Source organism: Eubalaena glacialis, chromosome 2 (assembly GCF_028564815.1).
Source record: "Eubalaena glacialis isolate mEubGla1 chromosome 2, mEubGla1.1.hap2.+ XY, whole genome shotgun sequence".
NCBI classification, from domain to species: Eukaryota; Metazoa; Chordata; class Mammalia; order Artiodactyla; family Balaenidae; genus Eubalaena; species Eubalaena glacialis.
This window is the reverse complement of record NC_083717.1, coordinates 81,660,963-81,680,100: the sequence shown is the minus strand read 5'-3', so window position 1 is coordinate 81,680,100 and position 19,138 is coordinate 81,660,963. Positions and strand designations below refer to the sequence as shown.

The window sequence follows — 19,138 nt, the reverse complement described above, 5'->3', positions numbered from 1 at the left end:
ACTTCTCACTCAGGGTTGATAACGTTCTTCGTGAGCAGCAACTTGATTTGAACTTACCTTACATGAAGACTCCACCTGCAGACCAGGGCAAGGTATTGGCCCAAACTGGTAGGAGCTGGAGGACCTCTGTTCTACACTTCTGTGCTTATGGGTCTCTGAGGCAACTGGAAGTACAGATTCAGGCTTTAGAAGCTGTGAATCATCACAACAATTAAGAATAATCCTTGCTCTTTCTCCCGTTTCATGTCTTTCCAAAGTGCCTGGAAAACAAGGTTAGAAATAAAAATTTGTGCAAAATATTTACCCCCAAAGAATGAAAAGAAGAAACCACTTGTAACACAAAATCACAGTTCTTTAAGTTATCATGCCTTACTATCTCCTTGCAACCAAAAAACAGCCTGGAGCTTCCTCTAAATTATTCAAATCATCATTTTACAAAGGCTGAAATTATAGACTTGAAAAGCTCATCTTCCTCTTTGTGCTTTTTCATCCACTGAAATCAACAGGGCATTCAACAGTCGTTAACAGTAAAATCTCGTATTTATTATACAGTATGCAAGTGATCAATAACAAACAACTATGGAATATTTTAGTGCTGTCCCCTAGTGTTCCAACTCACAAACAACAGAGAATCCACAGTGCTTTGCTTGGGTTCCCAACCTTAAAATGTTTCTATTGGTAATACAGCATTTATGTGAATAGGGGAAATAAGAACAGAGATACCCAAGTACCCTCAGCTTCAGGAATGCAGGCCACTCTAGGGTTTTGTTGCTGGTGGCGGTATTGCTGATATTGTTGCTGTTATATATTTTGGCTTTTATTTCTTATTTTATTCGGAGAGAAAAAAATTATTTTGCCCTCTTCTCTGCCATTCTTGCAGTTTCAGAATTTCAAAGTACGGACAAGTTCAATTTACAGTTTAAAGGAACAAGTATAAAATAGAGCAAAAGTATCAGAAAACAATTCACAGAGAGTGTTTTTATAAAATACAATGTTATGACACTCAGTGAAATCTTGATAAATATCAATTAAACATGATCACTGTCTCATCTCAGTTATGAGTTCATTTGTATTATTCATACTGTATTAAATATATACTCTATATCCTACTAAATAAAGCAGCTAAGGAAAATTAACTTGACATAGAATCTAAACACAGAATTTTATTTCTTATTATTCCTTTCCTGCCAATGAAAAAAGCAGTTGTACTATTTGCTAAGGAAAAAGATCATTCTTACTGACAGTATTAAGAAAAAAATGACTTAAAGTAATTACAATAACAAAATAGAAAGAATGCTTCTATACCCCTACGTCTTTAGATAGATTTGAAGATTATGACTATTCAATCCTTACTCATTTCTCCTTCTCTCTTCCATATCTTTCCTTTTCAGCAATAAGCTACCTTTAGTCGGTGCTTTGGATACTGAATCACTAATAGCTACTATGCTAAAATATTGGGGAGAAATTTAGTCTCTGGTCTCTTAACAGTGATATCTTTTCATGATAACATATCTACATTCATAAATTAACATCTTTAACATATAAATCTTATAAATGCTACTTCTCTAAGCTTTCCTTTTCCATCAAGATTGATATATCTTCAACAAGTAAACTGGGCAACAACATCAAGAAAATCCTCTCTCTTAAGGACGACAATAGAAGAGCTTCTCAAACCAAAGACAACAGTAATTACTACAGTTATTACTTCTTCCTGAAAATAATTGTATTCCAGAACTTGTGTCTGCAACATCTAAAATTCACTGTCTTTGTGAGGAGTCTCTATGAATACGGTGTCACAATGGGTATTTTCTTCTCATAGGTTTTCTGTGGCTACTCAAACTGTAATACAGAGTAAATAAGAATGACTTGAGCCTGGTCCCCCTGGAGCTACTTAAAATCTAATGGTAATGCAGAGGCAAGAGACATCTGAAAACTAATTTGTTATAATATTTAAAGTAACACATAAGTTATTTCCACTCCAAACTAAAAACCTCCCATTCTCACAAATATTGAACACTTGTTTTTGTAAGCAATAGTTCCCATATTGACTAATTATTAAATACTTAAAATAATTAGGTCATTTTGTTTCAAAGAACTAGTTGAAGCACAAATGTGATAAGGGGGAGTGGTTACAGTGAGTCAGTTTCTTTAAAAGTTACCATAGACAAATAAGTAAATTGCATTTTTTTCTCCAAATGGCTGCAAAAATTTTATTTGCTTAATTATAATGACATTCTTCAAGGCATATCTACTCTGTTTTTTCCTTTTTTATTGAAGTATAGTTGATGTACAATATTATGTAAGTTACAGGTGTACAATATAGTGATTGACAATTTTTAAAGATTATACTCAATTTATAGTTATTATGAAATATTGGCTATAATCCCTGGGTTGTACAATATATATTTGTAGCTTATTTTATACCTAGTAGTTTGTACCTCTTAATCCCCTACTCCTATATTGCCTCCTCCTCCTTACCTCTCTCCACTGGTAACCACTAGTTTGTTCTCTGTATCTGTGAGTTTGCTTCTTTTCTGTTATATTCACTAGTTTGTTGTATTTTTTAGATTCCACATATAAGTGATATCATACAGTATTTGTCTTTGTCTGACTTATTTCACTTAGCATAATACCCTCCAAGTCCATCTATGTTGTGGCAAATGGCAAAATTTCATTCTTTTTTATGGCTGAGTAGTATTTCATTGTATGTATATACCATACCTTCTTTATCCATTCATCTGTCAATGGACACTTAGGTTGCTTCCGTATATTGGCAGCTGTAAATAATGCTGCTATAGACACAGGAGAGCATGTGTCTCTTCGAATTATTGTTTTTGTTTTTCTCAGATATATACCCAGGAGTGGAATTGTTGGATCATATGGTAGTTCTATTTTTAGTTTTTTGAGGAACCTCCATACTATTTTCCACAGTGGCTGCACCAAGTTACTTTCCCACCAACAGTGCAGGAGGGTTCCCTCTCCTCCACATCCTTGCCAACATTTCTTATTTGTGTTCTTTTTGATGATAGGCATTCTGACAGGTGTGAGGTGATATCTCATTGTGGTTTTGATTTGCATTTCTCCGATGATTAGCGATGTTGAGCATCCTTTAATGTGCATAGCCATCTGCATGTCCTCTTTGGAAAAATGTCTATTCAGTTCTTCTGCCCATTTTCTAATCCAGTTGTGTTTTTTTTGATGTTGAGTTGTATGAGCTATTTATATATGTTGGATGTTAACCCCTTTTCAGTCATATTATTTGTAAATATTTTCTCCCATTCAGTAGGTTTTCTTTTTGTTGTGTTGATGGTTTCCTTTGCTGTAAAAGCTTTTAAGTTTAATTAGGTTGTATTTGTTTATTCTTGCTTTTATTTCCATTGCGTTAGGAGACAGATCCAAAAAAATATTGCTATGATTTATGTCAAAGAGTCCTAGCCACAACAATCAGAGAAGAAAAAGAAATAAAAGGAATCCTAATTAGAAAGGAAGAAGTAAAACTGTCACTATTTACAGGTGACATGGTACTATACATAGAAAATCCTAAAGATGCCACCAGAAAACTACTAAAGCTCATCAATGAATTCAGTAAAGTTGTAGGATACAAAATTAATATACAGAAATCTTGCATTTCTATACACTAACAATGAACTATCAGAAAGAGAAATTAAGGAAACAATCCCATTTATCATCACGTCAAAAAGAATAAGATACCTAGGAATAAACCTTCCTAAGGAGACAAAAGACCTGTATGCAGAAAACTATAAGACACTGATGAAAGAAATTAAAGATGATACAAATAGATGGAGAGATATACCGTGTTCTAGGATTGGAAGAATCAACATTGTGAAAATGACTCTACTACTCAAAGCAATCTACAAATTCAATGCAATCCCTATCAAACTACCACTGGCATTTTTCTCAGAACTAGAACAAAAAATTGCACAATTTGTATGGAAACACAAAAGACCCCGAACAGCTAAAGCGATCTTGAGAAAGAAAAACGGAGCTGGAGGAATCAGGCTCCCTGACTTCAGACTATACTACAAAGCTAAAGTAATCAAGACAGTATGGTACTGGCACAAAAACAGAAATATAGATCAATGGAACAGGATAGAAAGCCCAGAGATAAACCCACACACATATGGTCACCTTATCTTTGATAAAGGAGGCAAGAATATACAATGGAGAAAAGACAGCCTCTTCAATAAGTTGTCCTGGGAAAACTGGATAGCTACATGTAAAAGAATGAAATTAGAACACTCCCTAACACCATACACAAAAATAAACTCAAAATGGATTAAAGACCTAAATGTAAGGCCAGACACTATCAAACTCTTAGAGGAAAACATAGGCAGAACACTCTATGACATCAATCACAGCAAGATCCTTTTTGACCCACCACCTAGAGAAATGGAAATAAAAACAAAAATAAACAAATGGGACCTAATGAAACTTAAAAGCTTTTGCACAGCAAAGGAAACCATAATCAAGATGAAAAGACAACCCTCAGAATGGGAGAAAATATTTGCAAATGAAGCAACTGGCAAAGGTTTAATCTCCAAATATACAAGCAGCTCATGCAGCTCAATATCAAAAAAACAAACAACCCAATCCAAAAATGGGCAGAAGACCTAAATAGACATTTCTCCAAAGAAGACATACAGATTGCCAACAAACACATGAAAAGATGCTCATCATCACTAATCATTAGAAAAATGCAAATCAAAACTACAATGAGGTATCACCTCACACCAGTCAGAATGGCCATCATCAAAAAATCTACAAACAATAAATGCTGGAGCAGATGTGGAGAAAAGGGAACACTCTTGCACTGTTGGTGGGAATGTAAATTGATACAGCCACTATGGAGAACAGTATGGAGGTTCCTTAAAAAACTAAAAATAGAACTACCATGTGACCCAGCAATCCCACTACTGGGCATATACCCTGAGAAAACCATAATTCAAAAAGAATCATTTACCACAATGTTCATTGCAATACTGTTTACAATAGCCAGGACATGGAACAACCTAAGTGTCCATTGACAGATGAATGGATAAAGAAGATGTGGCACATATATACAATGGAATATTTCTCAGCCATAAAAAGAAACAAAATTGAGTCATTTGTAGTGAGGTGGATGGACGTAGAGACTGTCATACAGAGTGAAGTAAGCCAGAGACAGAAAAATAAATACCATATGCTAACACATATATATGGAATCTAAAAAAAAAAAAAAAACGGTTCTGAAGAACCTAGGAGCAGGACAGGAATAAAGACGTAGACGTAGAGAATGGACTTGAGGACACAGGGAGGGAGAAGTGTAAGCTGGGATGAAGTGAGAGAGTGGCATGGACATATATATACTACCAAATGTAAAATAGATAGCTAGTGGGAAGCAGCTGCATAGCACAGGGAGATCAGCTCAGTGCTTTGTTTCCACCTAGAGGGGTGGGATAGGGAGGGTGGGAGGGAAACGCAAGAGGGAGGAGATATGGGGATATATGTATACGTATAGCTGATTCACTTTGTTATACAGCAGAAACTAACACACCATTGTAAAGCAATTATACTCCAATAAAGATGTTAAAAAAAGAAAAAAAAAAGTGAAAGGGTAACCTTTCTATTTTTATTATAGAATGTGAAATTTAAACCTATGCAAGTAAATTTGTGTTAAATTCCTACCAGCAAAAATAAATAAATAAATAAATAAATAAAAGTCGAGCTTTTCCCAGTTTGGTGGGTGATAATAAATAGTAAATAGTTTTTCTTCTGGGTCCTGAAAGACCATTTACACCAGAACTTTCTCTATGGCCCCCTTTGGAACCGTGTGCCTAGCTGTGGTCCTCTCTACCACCAAGGCTGACAGCCCTGAGACATCACTGCATGGTGGGTAAGAGCAGACTCAGCACCAGCCTGCCTTGCACTTGAATCTTGGTTTTACCCTTACCTGTTGTGTGGTCTTGGGCAAGTCATTTCATTTCTGTGCCTCAGTTTCCTCATCTGTGCAATGGTGATATTAATCCTTCTTACCTCGCAGGGTTACTGTGAGAATTAGATTGAGTAGATATGTAAAACGTCTTAGAATAGGTTCTGGCACACAGTGGGTGCTGTGCCATATGACAGTCATCCTCTGACTTCAGTGGGTTCTCACTCAGCCCCTCGTGAGCAGTTTAGCTCTGTGGCTCTGGGATCTGCCTGACACCAGGCCTGAGCTCACTGAGCATAAGATCAGTGTGGTCCCCCTGCCTCCTACCTGAGACTCGAAACTCCTCCTTGCCTCTCAGCGTAGGTTATAATCAAAATCAGAGTAGGATTATACATTTGCCTTACTTTTTAATCCTCCTCAGTAAACCAGGCTGGAGTCTGGCCTAAATTAAAGGTTAGATAAATACTTCTTAATGGATTATATGACATCAGCAACCTGGCTAATGATTTTTCACAGTGGCTACACTTGGGATTAAATCCAAACTCCTTGACCCACAAGTCATATTCTCACCCCTGCTTCCTCCCATGTCATCCTCCCCTTGCTCACAAATTAGATTTTTTTTTTTTTGAAAAAAGATCTTTGAAAATAAATTCTCTCCTGCTAGCTCCATCTTTCTCCTTAAGAATTAGCTTAAAACCTCACCTCCTCAGAGAGGCTTTTCTAAAGTAAATTCTCCTCTGATGCATTGTTTTCTATCTCAGCTTCTTTACTTTGCAGAACTTAACACATTTGTAATTGCTGTATTTTATTTGCTTACTTAAATGCAGAGCTGTCTCTCTACTAGATGCTAAATTCTTTTTGGCAAGTATGTATTCTGTGAGCTTGGTACAAAGCAGAGCTCAATATGTGCTCACTGAATGAATAAACCAAATTTTACCCTTTTCTTGTAGCCGTGGAAGGAGGTGGCTATGAAAGCATCAGAGCATGCCAAGGTCTCAGAAGAAAACACCAGATTATACCCATTATAAACTTCAACCCTAGAGCCCAGGAGGAGCCAACACTGGGAAAAGCAGCATTCACATGCCTGACGCCTGTCCCAGGTCTCAGCAGTGTGGCCAGGTCCTTCCTGATGTCCCAAGAATCTGGAACTGGAAACACAAGTAAGTCTCTGAATGACATATTTTAATTTGACGTGTGGAGTAGCCGCTTGCTAGCGACCTAAACGGTCCTAATAAAGAGGGCACAGAGGAGATGTTTCTGTTTCCATCCAAACAGACATGAAAAGTTAACAAGTACAGTTCCAGACAGCAATCAGAGCAGAGAGACAAAGGCTGAAGCATTATCAGCAGATGATAGAGGATTAAATCCCAATGAAAGAATGTCATTTTCAAGAGAGTTTGGAGGGAGATTTGTCAGGAGACCAGCCTAAAACCTTTAGCAGTTTCTGCACATAGAGAGGAAAGGAAAGAAGGAAAATTCAGAAACTGTTGTAAATCAGTATGTTGCTAAAATACAGTCATATTTTAAGTGCATTGGGATTGTCAATATTTATAAGGCATCTATAGCTTTTTTGTTTTGTTTTTAAATAGGGCAAATCATCACTTTGTAATGTGCCTGTAATGAAATCTGATTTTGAAGTATCAAGATATTTTAAAACAAGACATGTACTAGGAAGGATGCTGCCTTCAGTTGTGATAGAAGAACAAGGCAGAGGGTAAAGAGAACGCATTTAGATGATAAAATATCCCTGATATGTCATAGACTTGAATATCTACTTAAAGAAAAGGAAGAAGGAGTAGTAATATTCTACACTTCGATTCCCTTCCACATGATCAGAAGTTGCTCCCTTGATTTTATTTCTCTTATAATCTTCCCATATTTTAAATACTTGCTATCTTCTATCTAAACATTTTTTCAACTCCCACTAATATGTGCTTTCCAAAATCAACAAAATTATCATAGCCTGCTACTAATTAATGAATAGCTTTAAATTACATACTTAAAAGCCCCAGCCAGACAAACTTTGCTCTACAACTTAACATCTAGATCAACTAAGTCTGTAGGAAAAGCAATAGCTATAATCTCATAATGGACAGAAATGGTTAATAAAGAAAACTTAATCACTTGATGAATACATCTGCAAATAATGAGTAAATTAAGATTCAAAAACAATACGCAGATTGGTTAACTTTTTATCACATTGTACAGAAATATTTTATTTACTTAAAAATTATATGTAAATAAATTTGAGACAGTAATTGATTTATTATAACTCATGGTGTTTTTCCTCAGAAGAACACTGTAGAAATAGCATGACTACAGAAACATAAAATCCTCCCAGCACAGTAAAATCACATATATTATAAACCAACAAATTTTAAACAATTTGTTTAACCAAAAATTTTTTTCAAGTAAATATTGTGCTTATTATGGGATTGTGAAAAAATCAGAATTTGGTAAATAATTCCTATTATGTGATTAGTAATTAATATAAATTGTACTTATATGACTAAAGCTTAACATTAAGAACATGTGAGTGGACACATCATATAGTTAGTCTTTTTTCTACATCAGGTAGGCATTTTCTAACTGAATCCACCACAATATTGGGCAGTAATTAAGAGGACAGTTATATTTCAAAGTGACTCTCTCTAAAAGAGAATAGGCCAAAATAATGGCCTCACTACCAAATTTTGTAGTCAAATTAATAAAATCACCTTTCAACAAAACAGCTGATTGATAGCTGTAATCAAATTCCACATATCAAGGAATCTGACCACTGGGTCTGTTGTAAGATTTACCATTTATCTTCAGTTACACATGAAGTTCATTGCCTTGCTCGCAGAAGTGTATGGAGATCGACCTGGTGCCCCCTTCCTAACAAAACCATTTCACAGTTACTGCATCTTACTCCAGAAAATGTATAACTGATGGGGGTTCTGACCAGGGATAGGGGACCCTGGAGGTATCAAACTTAGCTAACTAGAAAATAAGGGAAAGGTGGGGATAGGTGATGGATCTGAAAACATTAAACGAGGCATAAAGACATGTACCTTCACTCTTAAATGTATTTGAATATAATAAATTCAGCTGTAAAATAGATTGCCAAGGAGGCAGCTCATTTTGCTCTATATAAAAGTCCTAATTTGATAAACTCACGATTGGCTTCACATCAACCTTCTGTACCTTAAGGGTATGTAGAATACATTTTCACAAAGTCTCTGACCACCACGACCTTAACCCCAGCTCTGCCACTGCCTCTGGCGCATTCAAAGAAACACTGGGATTTATCAGCTGGGCCACCCCAACACTCACATCTAATTCTGATCACTGACCTCCAGAAAAACTGAATAAAGGAGTGGGGATGGGGTAGGGTGAAAGAAAAAAAAGGAGCAAAATACATCGAGGTTCAAAGTTGTTGAGGTATAAGGATTACAAATAATGCATTAATTTTAAACAAATTTGAAAGTAGAGTTTTTTGGATACGGTATTTACTTATTAAATATTCCTTCTTTTTAAACATGTGCTAACACCACAGAAGTTACTATGAATAAATTTCAATTTTTAACCTCATTCTAAGACTTCATATAATTTTAGAACAAATTTAAGAAGTGAATGTTTATGGAAAAGTATTTCTATATTATGATACAAAAAATATATTTAATTAAGTTTATAATTACCTATTATATACAAAACATTAAAATTGTACTGCCTCTAAGTATTGTAAAATGCCATTCACTCTGTATTTTTGATTCTTTTACACCAGACATGCTTATTTTTTACTTTTAAAATATTTCAAAAATAGACTTTTTTCCCTCATTTTCTTGGTTGAAGGTTAAGTTACTTAGGGGATACAATATCCCTAGAGATTTGACTATCATTTATTCACTTCTGTTCTCAGTTAATTTAATTAGGTAAATATCTTGCTGAGTTGATCTGGAATTCTTCCTGGAAAAAGGAAGAGTATTGGACAAGGAAAAATCAGGGAATGGTCTCCTGAATAAAGATGCTGGCTGGGTGAGCGGTGAAGTCATATGGAAAGTCACTTTTTTGCTGGAGGGATATGGTGGTCATGGGAGGACAAAAACCTTTTGATTGCAATCAATTTCCCCTTGGTACATGGCAGTGGTTTCCTTTAGGCAAAGAATGGGTGACCAAATCTCCAGCAGGCATGTCAGCACCAATTCTCAGTGTACCTTCACTATAATCCTGGCACCCTAGTGCCACTTGTACAATTTCATGCCATGTTTCTGTACCCAGTTACCCAAAAAGCTTCTCCTATTTCTTCATTCTTCCATTCCATGGGTTCATTTACCCATGGGGACCTCGAGACACTAACCTACCTGAACACCAATATGATAGGTAGAATTCTACGAGTAACCCCCCAATAACCCTCATCTTTATGTGATTCCTTCCCCTGTGAATATGATGATAGCACTTCAGTGATTATGTTGTTACATGGCAAAAAGTAACACTGCAGATATAATTAAGGTTTCTAATTTGCTGACCTTAAAATAGGGAGATTATTCAGGTGGGCCAGGCCAAATTAGCAAGAGTTTTCTCCAGCTGGTGGAAGAGGGGGACGTCAGAGAGATTTAAAGCATAAGAAGGATGCAAAGTGCCATTGCTGGCTTTGAAGATAGAGGAAGCCACAAAGAAGAATCAGGGAGTGGCCTGGAGGAGCTGAGAGTGACAGCACCAACAGCCAGCAAGGACCTCAGACCTACAACCATAAAGAACTAAATTCTGCCAAGGACTGAATGAGCCTGGAATTGAATTCTTTCTCAAAGCCTCCAGTTCAGAGCCCAGTTAGCTGAACCTTGAATTCGACCTTGTGAAACCCTAAGCAGAGAACCTAGTTGAGCTCACCTGGACTGACTGACAGAACTGTGAGTTAATAAATGGGTATTGTTCTAAGTTGCTAAATTTGTGGTGATCTGTTACGCAGCAATAGGAAACTAATGCAGGTAGGACTTGTGGCAGTACTTTTACTTTGGACCACAGATTTAGACCTCAAGTTTTGTTGTTGTTGTTGTTTTCACTATTTTACATGTGAAAGTCCTGCTTCTTAAGCAAAATAAATAACTAAATACATACATGCATAGTCATAAAAACAAATAAACGTGAAGGCTGGCTAGACATTCCATACTTTTTCATAATCCCCTTCTATGTTCATACTCTGAGTATTAGAAACCATGAGGAGATTCACTAAGTAGCTGGGATTGAGCAATAATATACCACATCAAAAAAATGCCTTTTAAAGCTCTGAATTATTTCAGAACGAATTATATGTAAGATATGATTTTTCTCCTCCTTTTTAACATCATCATCATCAAAACTGCTATTAGCTACCATTAATTAAGTACATTTTAATCTTTGCTTAGCACTTAATACACATCTTATTTAATTCTTAATGCAGGAAGGTACAAAAAAAACAGAGGTTCAGAAAGGATAAGTTTCAGGGTATTTGTGTGTACTGTGGTTGAGGAAGTGGTTAGGGAAGGTATTTTGACTGAAAGCTAGGAAAAGGCAAGAAGAATGCTGTGCAGTAGGGTACATTTCCACCACAGACCTTGAGGATTGGCATCTTCAGGGCTAAGTTTAAAGTAAATCATGTTTGGTTGGCAATAAGGAGAAGAGAACTAAAGAAAGTGTTTGACTGGCAAGGTAGTCAGGAACATTTTCAACAGGTCATGTAAAAGATGATAAAGATTCCAATCCATCTGGCCCTAAAGTATATTTTTAAATGTTTTTGGTACTTCTGAAGTATACTATATAATTCCATGTTTTACTGGAGGCTTACAAAATAAATGTATAACATAGCTTATCTTTCAAGTGATCCAAGTTCATCACTGGACACTGTTGACAATATTGAGGTTAAGAAGCAGTAATGCCCTTTGGAATTACTGATCAGGACTTTCATGGAATGGCTATTTAGTTTACTTATATAGCCAGTGGTCTTTGGTGTGTTCTTAACTCTATAGAACCATTTCCTTTTTCTTATTCTTTAACCAGAGCATTTTATCCTATTCTTCTCACCACCATCACTGTTTCTATAGTTTATAATCCACTGCCACTTCCTCTAAGTGATTTGTATGTAGTTACATATGGCATCAACCATTGTCCTACCCAGTTCTGAATTAGAAAACATTAATGAAGCATTATTCAGCCTTAAAAAGAGAGGATATTCTGACACATGCTACAACATGGATGAACCTTGGTGACATTGTGCTAAGTGAGATAAGCCAGTCACAAAAGGACAAATACTGTACTGATTCCATTTATATGAGGTACCTAGAGTAGTCAGATTCAAATTCATAGAGACAGAAAGTAGACTGGTGTTTGCAAAGGGCTGAGGGGAGGGAGGAATGAAGACATTTTTAAAACAGGTACAGAGCTTCATTTTGGGAGATGAAAATGTTCCCAAGATGGTGAGGATGGTTGCTCGACAATGTAAATGTGTTTAATTCCCCAGAACTATGCACTGAAAAATAGTTAAAATGGTAAAATGTCTGTTATGTATATCTTACCATACAAAAAAAGCATCTGTGTTGGTAAAATAGCCCAAGGAAAATACAAACAAAAGGAGAAGGACACTGAGAACAGACTCAGGAAACAATAGAGAAAGAGCATACAGAAGTAGGACAACCTGGGAAAGAGGGGCTATTGGCCATCAGGAGAAGGCAGTATCATGTGAGGCTGAGGGTGGAGAGAGAAGAGAAGGACACTGATGACAGAGTGACTACAGACAAGTCAAGTACTTGCTGTCCAGAGAATGACAACTGGACTTGGCAACGAGGTGACCTCAAGAACAGTTCCATTAGAATAGTGGAGGCAGAAGCCAGATTAAAATGTGTTAAATAAATGGGAGGCAAGAAAACAAAGACAGAGATACATGGCATTTTGTAGAAAGCTATCAATTACTTTGGGGAGAATAACAGAGAAAGATAACAGAAGCCCATAATTCCTTATTCAAAACATTTGCGGGACTTCCCTGGTGGCACAGTGGTTAAGAATCTGCCTGCCAATGCAGGGGACACGGGTTCGAGCCCTGGTCCGGGAAGATCCCACATGCCACAGAGCAATGAAGCTGGTGTGCCACAACTACTGAGCCTGTGCTCTAGAGCCTGTCGGGCACAACTACTGAGCCCGCGTGCCACAACTAATGAAGCCCACGCACCTATAGCCCGTGCTCCTCAACAAGAGAAGCCACCGCAATGAGAAGCCCACACACTGCAACGAAGAGTAGCTGCTGCTCGCCGCAACTAGAGAAAGCCCGTGCACAGCAATGAAGACTCAACGCAGCCAAAATAAAAAATAAATAAATAAATTTATTTAAAAACAAACATTTGGGACCATAGTGTTTTAGAATTCAGGATTTTTCAGATTTTGCAGAAAAAAGATAATGCACAAATGCATACTGTAAAACAATTATAGCAGAGCCTGGTAGAGCAGACAGTACTCAAACGTGTCATATATCTACAGCAAAAAAGAATATTCACACTGCGTGGAATAAATAACCTCATGTGAATTAAGGTTTGGTTTTGTTGCCTCACCACAAACTAATCAAAAAAAAACAAAAAAACTTTTGTTTTCACAGCTTTTAAATTTTAAATTGCGACTAGAAGAACGTGGACCTTTATTCACAATAATTAATAGCCAGGAGGCCAGAACTAACGAAAAAGATATTTTCTGAAATAAGTTGGTAGGGTGCTCAGTTTTCTATAGTATAGGATACTGGATCATGCATTTGACCTCTCCTTGTATCTATTCAGATAAGCTAAGTCATCTAATTCTAAACTCCCAGTTTTGCTGATTGTTTTATTTATATATTATTAGATTATAATGTACTAAAGATTCTTTTAAATCTAGTATTTAAAGAAAGCAAAACTTGCTTTATAAAAATCATTGATGAGGGATAGTTTCATTAACAGACCAAACTTGGGAAGGCAATCATGGATGTGAAAAATGAAGATAAGAACATGTTTTAAAAATGATAGACATAAAATAAGAAACATGTAAAATGTGATAATCCTAACTAGACTTAAAATTGACACTTCTGGAAGTAAGAAAAATGTGATGACCAAAGAAGGTTAACCTCCAGTGCAAATCTTGGGTTAAAAGTAAACTATCTTATCAAATCTTCTTATTCCAGTTATTTTCCTGGTTCTCAATTTTGACCTATCAGCATGAAGTACAATTCATTTAACTGAAGTTACAGAAATGACTTGCTATCCCCTCAAACAATGAACAAACTATAAGATGACATCCTGTGTCCCTCAGTGGAGCTTCTGTTACTCTGACTCTTCCAAGTGGCTGAAACAAGTCTGTTGTCTTCTTTGGCCTAGAGTGGATGGAATCCACCTGCATTTGAATGTGAAAGGGAAAAATAGTAGGCCAGTCCAGGCCCAGGACTTTTGACAAGGCTGAGATTAGCAACCAGCATTTTTTGTATGGCACAAGATAAAATCTGACAACATTCCCATAGTCAAATTCCCTGCTCACCACCCAAGCCAAGGACTTGACCTTTGGATTTGTTTTCACCTGATTCAACCCTGGAAACACAAAAGACCTTTCACGTCAAATCCTAACAAGTAAGTTAATGGTGGAAGTTGGATATTATTGATAACCCTCAGATGAATCAAGTGAGTTCAATATCCTTTATCTCTCAGCCAAATCAGAGAACCCACTTTCCCAGAGAATAACAATCATTACAGTCCACTGAGTCTTGATTTTCCAATCGTTTCTGTGGCAGCTGGCTACTGTGAAGTTGTTAGGGAATTGAAAGGAGGCAGCATGGGGAGGGGCAGATGGCTCCTTTGGGTTTATTTCACCAAACATGGCAGCTGTGAAACCCACTAATGTTCCAAGTGTTCATATAAAATGCTTGCAAAAGGGGCCAAGTTAAGGAAGAGCCACAGAGCAGCCTTCCTGATGTGTTCCTCTTTTTGTTGCTATAGAATAAGCTCCTGAGAACATTAAATGCAGATTTGTAACTAACATATCCAGCCAGCACTTGATCCAAAATTTAATCAGACTGCAGGAATAAGCTAAAACTGATTATTGCAAGTATTTTCTTTACTAAAATAAAACCCAGAAAGATAGCAACTGACAAGGGAAATGATAAAAGCAGTGAAGCCTGGCACTTAATTGGTGAAAGTAATTTTAAGAGCAAAAATTATTTATTTTTATGATTAGAATGAGACTGTATTGATGTTCATATTTTTTTCTGACCATACAAAATGCTCCAAAGACAACCTACAAATACCACAATGAGATGACTAATACATATTAAGATGCCAGGAGATTAAAAAATGATGGAGTTGAATAATACATTAAAATGTATACACACACACACATATTCCTGTATGTGTGTTATCAGATAAAAATTAATCATATACTGTAGAATTTTAAAAGTCCATCTGGGATATCTAAAAACAATATGGAGCCATATTCACATAAAGTATAATTTTTCAATAAAATGTAGAAAATTGTTCAAATGTTTATAACAAATGAGGATTGAGAAAGAAGCAAATCCAAATTTGGGAAAAGAAAATTATTTGGGCTTCTTTTGTTAATGGCTTTTCAATGTGATATCTGGTTTTTTTTTTTTTTAAATACATTTATTTATTTATTTTTGGCTGTGTTGGGTCTTCGTTTCTGTGCAAGGGCTTTCTCTAGTTGCGGCGAGCGGGGGCCACTCTTCATCGCGGTGCGCGGGTCTCTCACTGTCGCGGCCTCTCTTGTTGCGGAGCACAGGCTCCAGACGCGCAGGTTCAGTAGTTGTGGCGCACGGGCTTAGTTGCTCCGCGGCATGTGGGATCTTCCCAGACCAGGGCTCGAACCCGTGTTCCCTGCATTGGCAGGCAGATTCTCAACCACTGCGCCACCAGGGAAGCCCCGATATCTGGATTTTTAAAGAGCACAGCAGAAACTACCCCATGAAGATTATTTTTTTCTTGAATTTGTCTACATCCTTGGAATTTCTTTACTTTGAAAGCTTGTAAAATTATAAAATCAAATGAAGATTTATATAATTTCACCAAAGTAGAGGTTCATGTTCACTACATGGAATTACAGAAGATTCCTGTGGGGGGGGTGGGCAATACATTCACACGTGTGTGTGTGTATGTGTGTGTGTGTGTGTGTGTATTCACATGCATGTAAAAGGAGTCTACCGAGGCTTAATATGGAAGTAAAAGAAAATATACAATAAGACTCATATGCCTCTCTTCAGTGATGCACTGTTAATTGTTGGATTTAATTTGGTTGAAAAATAAGGTTAAATTCTTTATTATTATTGTATTTTTGCTCTGATATTTTTTAAAAAGGCAGATATCGATTTATACTCGCCTACTGTACTGCTACCATTGAGTAATTCTGATGCATCCCACATTACAAATCATTTAGACCAACAGGGAATTCTTAACCATTTTTGTGCCATGAACCCCTTTAGCAGTGGGAATGCCAATGAACCCTTTCTCACAATTAATATTTTAAAATGTTGGAAATAAAATACACAGGATAATAAAGGATATTGATTACATTGAAATATAATCATCAAAATAATTTTTAAAAAATTTATATGCTTCTTTATTAATGTATTAAATAGCAAGAACTAGTGGTGGGCCTAAAAGTTTACAACACTGATAAACATAAATGATACTTTGAGATACTGGCAACAATTGTAATGTGATATGAAAATTATCTGTGATGTCTATTGTTGAGAAAGTCACAGGTATTGCTAATACTGCTGTGAAATGTTCCCTACATTCAAAATGGAAAGAAATAGTTGATTTCATTTAGGGTTTTAAAAAACCCTCTAAAGTCCCCCATTATACCTCCCAGGTTGTTATATCAATAATGAAAATAATGAACTAATAGTTGGATAATGCCTTATGAAAGACTTTCACAAACCAAAATAAATATAAGCATGTCTCTGTATAGATTAATATGTAAAAGGAAAAAACATTAAAATTATAATATGCTAACCATTAATGATTATCAACAAATTTTAGAATTCTACTGCTTTTAAAAATGTTTCCTTTATACTATCTGTATTTCTGTGTTTTCTTATTTTTATTGAGGTGAAACTGACATAACATAAAATGAACCATTTCAACGTGTACAATTCAGTGGCATTTAGTGCATTTACAATGTTGTGCAACCACCAACTCTCTCTAGTTTCACATTTTTTTCATCACCCCTGAAGGACAACCCCATACCCATTAAGCAATCATTCCCCATCTCCTGATAACCACTAATCTACTTTCTACCTCTATGGATTTGCTTATTCTTGATATATCATATAAAAAGAATCACAAAATATAAGATCTTTTGTGACTGGCTTCTTTCACTTAGCATAATGTTTCTGAGGTGCATCCAAGTTGTAGCTTGTATCAGTTCCTCATTTGGATAGAATGATAATTTCATTGTATACACCATAATTTGTTTATCCCTTCATCCACTGATGAACATTTGGGTTGTTTCCACCCTTGGGCTATTATAAACAGTGCTGGTACAAACATTCATGTACAAGTTTCTGTGTAGATATATGTTCTTATTTCTCTGGGTCTATATCTATAAGTGAAATTGCGGGTTCATATGGTATTTCTGGTTAAATTCTGAGGAATTGCCAAACTGTTTCCTACAGTGGCTGCACCACTTCATATTCCCACTGGTAATCTATAAGGGTTCCTATGTCTCTGCATCCTTGGCAAATTTGTTATTTTCCATTTTTTTATTATAAATGTGATGTGGTATTTCATTGAGATTTTGATTTCCATTTCCCTGATGGTTAACATGTTGATAATCTTTTCATGTGCTTGTTGGCCATTTGCATATCTTATTTGAAGGAATATCTATTCAAGTCTTTGTCCTTTTAAAAATTGGGTTGTTTGTCTTTTTGTTGTGTTGTAAGGGTTCTTTATACATTCTGGATATTAAACATTTATGAGATATATAATTTGCAAACAAGTTTTTCCATTCTGTAGGCTGTCTTTTCACATTCTTCATAATGTCCTTTGATGGGCAAAAGTTGTTAATCTTTATGGAGTCCCATTTATTTTTCTTTTGTTGCTCTGGTTTCTTTTTTATTAGCTCAACCATGTGATATATATATATTTATATTTATATATATATTTATATATATATGTATGTGGATAGAAGTAGATATATAGATATGTATGTATATAAATATATGTATATGTAATATACACACACATATATGTGGTTAATTAATAAAAATAAAGCCAGCATTCTCACACATACTAACTTCTCACATCTCTTCTGCAGCATTGTGTTAAGTATCGTCATCATCACCATGAGGAAACTAAGGCTTTGATCAATTTAGTGATTTGCCAAAAAGTGCACAAATTAACAGTGGCAGAATCTTCTGTCTCTAAATATTGGGCAGTAACATTAGTTTGATACATTAGGAGTGAATAATGAGTCATATGGAATGATTTATGCTTACAGAAGCTAAATATTTTTAAATTTTTTTCCCAGAAGAGGTTTTATGTCTTATCCAAACTTTTTCCAAATTCCTTTTTAGTAGCCATAGATTAAATTTTTTTGCATTTTTATTGAAGTATAGTTGATGTACAATATTATATAAGTTATAGGTGTACAGTGTAGTGACTCACAATTTTTAAAGGTTATACTTCATTTATAGTTATTATAAAATGTTGGCTATAGTCCCTGTGTTGAACAATAAATCGTGTAGCTTATTTTACATATAATAGTTTTTACCTCATAATCCTCAACCCCTATGTTGCCCCTCTCCCCTTCTCTCTCCCCACTAGTAACCACTAGTTTGTTATATCTGTGAGTCTGTTTCTTTATTGTTATATTCACTAGTTTGTTGTATTTTTTAGATTCAACATATAAGTGGTATCATACAATATTTCTCTTTCTCTAACTTATTTCACTTAGCATAATATCCTCTAAATCCATGTTTTTGCAAATGGCAAAATTTCATTCTTTTTTATAGCTGAGTAGTATTCCATTTTGCACATATTGATATATACCACATCTTCTTTATCCATTCAACTGTTGATGGACACTTAGGTTGCATGGCAACTGTAAATAATGCTGCTATATAATAGCATATATAATAAACTTTGGGGTGCATGTATCTTTTCAAATTAGTGTTTTTGTTTTTTCAGATATATACCCAGGATTGGAATGGCTGGGTCACACAGTAGTTAT

General features: G+C 35.7%; 1 protein-coding gene across 4 annotated transcripts in view; it reads right to left on the bottom strand.

Annotated features, from left to right (window-relative positions):
- Positions 1–19,138, bottom strand: part of WDR72 (WD repeat domain 72) — a 199,966-nt gene that overhangs the window by 126,504 nt on the left and 54,324 nt on the right. For all 4 annotated transcript variants that reach the window (XM_061182106.1, XM_061182105.1, XM_061182108.1 and 1 more), the window contains one exon: positions 58–260. In XM_061182106.1, the coding sequence (XP_061038089.1) occupies positions 58–260 (203 nt within the window). The remainder of the gene's footprint in view (positions 1–57; positions 261–19,138) is intronic.